General features: G+C 40.6%; 1 protein-coding gene and 1 long non-coding RNA gene across 2 annotated transcripts; one reads left to right on the forward strand and one right to left on the reverse strand.

Moving 5' to 3' along the window:
• Nucleotides 1-1,398: 1,398 nt before the first annotated feature.
• On the forward strand, nucleotides 1,399-2,570 carry LOC131251939 (uncharacterized). Its single transcript, XR_009174055.1, has 3 exons — nucleotides 1,399-1,563; nucleotides 1,655-1,808; nucleotides 2,310-2,570. It is a non-coding gene; the product is annotated as an uncharacterized LOC131251939 (long non-coding RNA).
• A 2,990-nt stretch (nucleotides 2,571-5,560) lies between these two features.
• LOC131250525 (putrescine hydroxycinnamoyltransferase 3-like) lies at nucleotides 5,561-6,853 on the reverse strand. The gene has a single exon (XM_058250811.1). It carries the CDS (start codon nucleotides 6,851-6,853, stop codon nucleotides 5,561-5,563), a length of 1,293 nt encoding a protein of 430 aa, XP_058106794.1.
• Between the last annotated feature and the right edge of the window lie 1,139 nt (nucleotides 6,854-7,992).

Here is a 7,992-nt window from a genome sequence, read left to right on the forward strand (position 1 = left end):
TAGGTTTTGATTTTAGATCCTTTTTTTTTTTTTACGGGATATGGATACTTTGGGATTTACTGAGTTTCATGAAAGTACCATTTTACACTTAGTAGGCTTTTTGTTCTTTGGTGCAATATTCATTATATATCGTCTTTAGTATTTGATCTGCTTAAATACATTTATTTAGTGACTGATTTGTTGGTTTGGACCTGAGATTTTTCTTTCTTTTTTTTTTTTAAACATACATGCATAAAGTCTCTCACAGTCTGACCATTCCAATTGCAGATATACATGTATATGTCATACATAAGCACATAGGCTGCTCACTCTAATAACATAAATGCATAAAGTGTCTCTTACTCCGAGCATTTCAAATTTTATATATATATATATATGTGTGTGTGTGTACGCATGCATGCATATCTATATAAGCATAAGAAAGGATTAGCGAGCTAGATGATGTTAGTTTGGCGTGGAGGGACGAAACTGACATTATTACTCCCATCAAACCTCAAAAGCTTCACAAGATGAGGATCCACATTGAAAGCTGCTTCCAGAAGTGATGGTGATAGAGCTCTGAACAGTGATGTCTTCCCACCAAAATGACTGAACACAGGCAGTGGACTAGAGATGACAGAAAACCATTCCAACCCTTCACCATCTGCAATTGAATATGAAGGGTACAGGTCTGCTATATGCTGTTGTATTAAAGATTTAGTTAAAGATTCATACATGTAGTAGCCAGATCTATTGGTGATTTCAGATTTACATCTGTTGACTGTTTCATATCTACATCTTCTCTTTGTAGGTTGATGATTTTTTACTGATCGATCTGGTAAAATGGCTTATTCATTTGGTAGCCTCTTTATCATGTCTTAATGTTCTCTTTCTTTCTTTATTATTATTATTTTTGTTTTTTTGTCTGAACTCTCCCTTAGCATTAGAAAAAAATTGCAGGGGAGTTGTTTGTTAAAATGCCAAAGAGATGTGATTTTGCGGAAAATTGTGCTTGATCTATGTAGTCATTAGCCATTTACTGGGTAAAATGGTTTAAGTGAGTATGAAGAGATCATGGTGAGACTACTGAGCCCATTGCAAATGTACGCGTTGCTGGAAATTGGATGTGCTTTGTCATGCATGCCCAATACATGGTGTTATTGCACCTTGCAGGCATCCTTAAATCCTCCCAATTTTTCGAGACTTCTTATATAGTCTTATCTGAGTGTTGAATGGCTGCGAGCTGATATCACAAAAGCTTGAAATTATTTATGCTGGAGGTTGAAAGTGGTTCAGATGCCTTTCTTACATGTTCAGTCTATTGGAAATGTAAGTGGGTGTTTCAATTGTTGCAAGTTGGTCCTGTGAATAGCTGTTCCTAGTACTTGGCAACATATTAATGGATGGTTGTGAGGCATCTGTTCAACTGTATTTACTCATCTTTTATTTTTGTTCCTTTTTTTGAATTTGAGTTTTTATTTTTATTGACTATGGATCAGATGATGCCTTACCCTGCTATAACTGGAACAAGATGAGAGCTGACCCCAAATAGTTGGTTCTCACCGATGTTAATGTAGATGGCTGGTTAGTAGGGATTTTGTATTCTACCTCTAATGGGGCCCTGTTGATTATTTATGCTCATCTGACTTTCTGTTTTGGCTACGTTTCTTTTCAGGTCATATCGCATGACACGGCTTCTAGATGAGCGTGATCTGGGGGTTTTAACATATGTTATGAGCCTTCTAGTTGCTTTAGTTTCAAAAAACCATAAAGAAATTGGATGTTCCACAGGAATCACCTACTACGGGATCCCATCACCATGGCTTCAGGTTTGAATTTCTTTTGGGAGGCATTTTTTTTTTGCTTCCTAATTGTTTACTCAGAAACATGTAAGCATTTAGTAACAGTCCATGATTGGTTGAATAGACATTGTAAATTCTCTTTTTGTGGTTGAATAGACATTGGGCCACCATTGGGCCTTCTTTTGAAAAAAAAAATGATTGGTTTTTTTCACATATTGAGAAGATTCCTCTATTACTTAATGCCTTCAATTAAGCATGTAGTAATAGTCCATGAATTTCTTTGAGTTCACCAACTAATGACTCATTTCTAACAGCAACCAATTGATGCTTGAATGTTTTCACCTATTCAATCAAAAAATAATTTCTGGATGTTACTTGAGCATTGAAATTTGAAATCACTTTCAGTCTCAAAAAATTTCAATCTTAGGCATAAGAAAGCAATATAATGACATGTTCCGTAGAAAGCAATATAAGCAAAGACAATTTGTAATAATTGTTCTGGTGGTAATATGGATTTTTATTCGACAGCGTTGTCCAGAGACTTGAACTTTCAAAGTCTAAAGCTTCAGTTTTGACATCGGTTTGCTGCAGTGCCTAAACCCACTAGCCATTTCAATTGTTAATCTAGAATTCCATTTCTGATAAGGGCATCACAACCATTGGCAATTCATTCTTTTTCTTGGGTAGTCGTTTGGGAGACGGTCTTCTTGTGCAATATAGTTGTGGAACTATAACAATGCCTCCTGGTCATGTAAAGGATGAGGTGCATACTGGATATGGTGTCTGTTACTTTATTTTGAAATGTTGGCCATCACAAGACTCACAACTACTATAGATGACTGTTTCTTTTGCTTTGCAATTTTTTTGAATTGGAGTTTTGAGACCTCTTATGTTGCACTGAGTTGGGCCCAACATGACAATTGCCTTTTGTAAAAATCAGTCAAATCCACTCATAGAGTAGACCACACTTGTGTTTTTCTATTTAGCAATGGATGGACATATTTACTATGGTGTATCCCATCAGTAGAGAGGCTGAACTTACATTGGTGAGATTGGATGTTGCATTCACTTAATAGTTGAAAGTTATCAGTTGGATGGACGATATATAATAGTGGTCAAACTGACTGGACTTGAGACTTTCTTATTTTTCAAAGACATAATCAGGCTGAATTCTTTGCTCCTTATTATGAATTCTTATGTAGGCCCTGCGTCAATTCTTTGTGTTAATCTAAACACGTATTTTACATGCAGAAGCTAGTATCATTGACGGTGGCACTCCTAGCTATTGTGTTTTCTGCTATTGTGTTAGTATCAACATTCGCTTTGCATGATCATCATCATCGGAAGATGCTTGTTGGATGTTTTGGACTTGTAGCTTCCGTATCCATGTATGGTTCTCCTCTGGTTGCTGTGGTGAGTTCTCTTTCTTAACTTCCTTCTACCATGCACTACTCACAATTTTCAATCTTCATCATGTGTTGGTGGCTTACCCTAGAGTAGAGTAGGGTATGCTGCTGTGTTGTATGATTTCCGATTTTCCTCTCTCCCTCTCATGCATGGGTTTTTAGTTGAGGCTAGTGGAGCTAATAGCTCGGTGATACAAACCATCAGATTGCTGGCCCCAATGCAGATAAGCTGTCTTGAAAATCTCATCCTTGGTGCAATCTTTAACTTTTGATTAGATGGTTATAAAGAGAGATTCAATAACAGGCCTGATTCAACTTAAAGAAGGCAGTTGGTCAAGAGTTTTGGGGCGTGGTTTATGGAGTGGGACAGATGGCCTACTGAACAATGGCCCATGGACCATCCATTTCACATACCTCGGTGCATTTGGACTCTTTTGCATCAGTACAGGTGATCCTCTAGTTTTAGTTGTTGAATAGTCACTCTTTTGTATGTTTAGTTTTTGAATCTTTATGTTGTTTTTTAGCTAATCAAATTGCTTACTGTCTTTGTTTTTATTTTTAATAGTTACAATGCAAGTCTGAAAAGAAGTGTCATTGCAAGTCATGGTGCAACCACAAAGGATCTTGTGTTTTCTCTAGGAGTGGAGCACATCATGGAGGATTTTTTATTTATTTTTAATGTATTCAGGCCATTGTAAATTTATTGTTGTAAATATATATAATTTTTATTATAAAGTTGTACCATATTTGTTTAATATTAATTTTTAATTGTACCTAATATTCTTTTGGTTTTAAATATAAAAACAAATGTACAGCTTTTAGTAGTCATTCTTTTGCAACCTTAGGAACGATTTAAAACCGTTCCTAAAATTCTGCATCTAAAATTTGAAAGTGACCAAAACGGTTGTGAACTGTTCTTTTGCGACACCTCTTTTAGGAACGTTTTAAAACCGTTCCTAAATAACGATTTAATCCATCCACCCTGTCAGCATGAATTATAAACGGCATGGATGCCTTGCTCTGAAAATGGCACGGCATGGATTATAGACAGCATGGAAGCCTAACCTCTAAAATGACATGGCAAAAAGAATGGGCGGCATGGATAAATGGATTGTACGACTGGCAAAATGGATGGACAGTTTTTAATTCAATACTCTAAAATGATATGGAAAAATGGATGAATGGTTTGGATAAAATGAAAACATTACGATGGACCCTCAGTGGCCCTCAAAGCCTCCGCCTGTCCCGAGCTCCAAACAGGCGGGGGAAGTACCTGATCCGAACCCATCCATTGCCTGGTGGCAGGGGGAGTGGCCAATCCGTCACTTTCTTAGGAGAGCAGCTATTCCATTTCTCTATGACCGTACGATTTCTGAAACAAGAATAGGGGCATTTTCGTCTGAAATAATATCCAAAGCTTGTCAAAAGGCCACTTTTAGGATATTTGAAAGGTTGAATCTCGTTAAATAATTTGTCCAAACTTCAAGGTTAGTATGGTCAAAATCCCAATACATGTAATAAACACATATATACTCCGAGGGAAGTTTCGATTCTTCCGAGGGTAAAAATTCAACAAAGTTCTAAAAAGTTTTTTTTGGATCAAATTATCCTTGCACACAAAAATAGATAAAGACGGTAAAGAGAGGACAGCGACTTGTAAGTCTTGTGGTGGATGGTTCTCTCCTGGTTGTGGGCCCATTGTGATATAAGTTTTCAATCTACACATTTCATCAACTGTGCGAATTCATCATAATATATATCCCAAAATTTGAAGGCTACTTACGGATGAATTGGACCACACCATAATAAATAGTATAGGTTGCGCGAAACCGTTGAACACTACAATGTGGGTCATACACCTTTTTCTGATAAATACGGTATTTCTGATTTCCCTTCTTGGATGCATATGTGATATGATGAATAGGTTAAATAACATATAAACATTACCGTGAGCCCTACAGACCTGGTGTTGAACCGTCTGGATCTGGCACATGTGTGGGGAGTGCAAAAATAGACTTCTCAAACTAAGAAGTAACCACACCATATCATTTTTCCCAACAACCCAAAAACTGGAACAAGCACATTTCTTTCGTCACTCTGACCTCTTACACGTAACAACACAGCACACGTGTTTAACATCCAAGGCACTTATCCGGTAGATGATCACACTGATAAACGCCCCATCTCAAAATTCAGGCTGATCAGATCATCACGAAGACCACACATCCAAGAATTCACTCATATGTCCAAATACTTTGCACGTGTGCGGCGGACCTGATGATCGGAGTAGCCTGATATTATAGGCAAGGTATATACACAGTGTGGTCTAATGAGCGGCTAGGATCTTGCACACGTGTACCACGTGCCCACAAACTAATCTAATGAATGGGAGATCTGCCTGAAGAGCTCTGCATGGTCTTGAAATAAGGTGAGCATGACATCCACACCACCTTCACCAACACCACGCAACGTAGGCATCAAGATCACCACACCTTCCACTGGGACCCACGAAGGAGCAAAAGCACATAGGCTCCCTCCATCCCCAAAATCCACTTCCTGGAAAGGAAACCCTAACCAGCTATCAACTTCCAGGTTAGGGCACAGAACTGGCCCCTCAAAATCCGTAACGGGCACCAGCACGTTCCCATTGTTGATCGCTCTGAAGTCGATCAACGACCGGATATACCCATCCTCGATTCGTCCCACTGCATCATGCACCAATCGCGCCGCATCAGCGACGCTCCCTTCAGTCAGCTCCTTCACACGCGCCCTTGGGAAGGCGTTGAGGACCATGTTGCCAAAGTACTCCGTCGGTGCAGCTGGCCACAATCTTGGCCGTCCATTCACGGCCACCCTGATCTGAGTAAGCATATCAGGATCAAGCCCACGAGCCCTGGTTAGGTTCTTCCAAAGGTGGCCCGTCAAAACCTCAAATGTAGAATGTTTAGTTGGCATTCGAGCTTTTATCTTCAATATGAACTCCCCACTGTAGTGGACCCGCATGTTATGTACTTCGTTCGAGTTTAAGGTAGAAGGAAGAGAAGACGGTGGTAGTGGAAGGGGCTGAAATTCAATCCCCCAATGGTCATGATCACATCTCGGTGGGTCCCGAGGTATTAGCATGGTTTGATCATAGCCCGGAAAGCTATCTATTTGGAGCCCACGAACCAACTTTCCCCATGCAATAAGGAATGAGCTAATCGCTTTACCATCAGCCACTCGATGGTGAGATGTTAAGCCAATCACTAGGCCGCCGCATGAAAATTGGTTGAGTTGTACTTGAAGTAAGTGTCGAGCCTCGTCGAGTGGAGGGTGAAACCGCACCAGCTCTGGCGATGGCTCAAGTGGCAAAATATCCACTAATTCCGATTCCACATTCGTCTCCACTACTAAAACACCTCCACCATTGTCTCCGATTGAAATATATGGATGGCAACGATCATCGTTCTCTACGAGCTGGCCTGCTAGTGTAGGAAAGAGCCCTAAAGCCCTCTTTAAGCCATCTTTCAAGGCAGTGTTTGTCGGCATCGGCGGTATGTAGGCGTGTAACACAGCGACGTGCATGCCTGATGCTAGCATGTCAAAGACAGTGAGGGGTATTTTGGTATTTTCGGTGGGAGGCAGGCCTTGGGGAATGACCGTAGAACTCACTACATGAATTTCCATTTTTGGGGTGATGGGCTTTCTTAATTTGTTGTGCTAGCATTGATATACTCTCTGCATTTTATAGTCATCCTGAGGCTCTCTCTCCCACTGTATATCTGATTGGAGGGAATTTTGATAGAGATATGTTAATGGTTCTCTCACCATGTGTAGGTGGGCCCATGGTTCAGTTAGACCAGTTAACTGTTGGGTCCCACTGTTGATGGACCACTTGATCTTCTATAGTTGAATGGTGAGGATATGTATTGGGTTCTGTGGTTTCACTTATTAGAATCATTGACATGATGGGGTCCACTTTGGATGGACCATGTTCGATAACTCTCCAATTTAAAGACCCTAGATTCCAATCCGGGGCCTTCACCGTTGTTTCTATATTTCTGTTCTTGATCAGGATCTACTTCCGGGCCACAAATTGAAAGGTTATCATTGTCCAATCCATGAGAATTTTGGAGGCCCACTCGACCAATGATCTTGATCAATGAATCAAGTCCCACTTGCATCTCATTAAGTGGGGATAGTATAAGTCAAGCTTGAGTCGATCTTCTTAAGAATTTTCACATGGGGCCGGAGTTGGTTGATACTCTAGCCGCGTATGCACTTCATACGCTGACACTGGCATATGAAAATGGTACACGTGGCATATATTAAGTCATATTAAACAGACTACAATCAGTTCGATCGTTCATCACCTGGGCCAGGTGGTCACAAAAGAGAAGGGCAGCTGAAAATGTCTGGTTATGGTCTATAGTCAACGCAATTATGACACTAGGAATTCAGATAAGTGACAGCATGTTCTTCTTTAGAGGCAATCTAGAAGGTGGGGTTGACCAGATGAACAGCTTGGATCCTGCCAATTGGCACCTGGGCTGCATGTACTGTGACACGTCCCCTTTGCCTGTAGAGCACGCTATCTCATTTTTCGCACAACGGACAGAATCGATGGGGCCCGTCCGTGGCCGGTAGGCAGTTTTAGAGAAGAAGGCTGCCATGGAACCTTTCGGAATTCCAATATATTTCAACGTGGCAATGCTACTACGGACGCGGATTGCGTCCTCCCCCCGCCCGTCTCTAGCCACAAACGGGCAGTTCAGTGGGTGGGGGCCCACCATAATGTCTCATTTTATCCACGCCGTTCATTCCTT

Source organism: Magnolia sinica, chromosome 7, assembly GCF_029962835.1.
Source record: "Magnolia sinica isolate HGM2019 chromosome 7, MsV1, whole genome shotgun sequence".
NCBI lineage: Eukaryota > Viridiplantae > Streptophyta > Magnoliopsida > Magnoliales > Magnoliaceae > Magnolia > Magnolia sinica.

Coding starts and splice junctions, on each gene's coding strand:
- LOC131250525 (XM_058250811.1), bottom strand. CDS start 6,853: ATGGAAATTCATGTAGTGAGTTCTACGGTCATTCCCCAAGGCCTGCCT.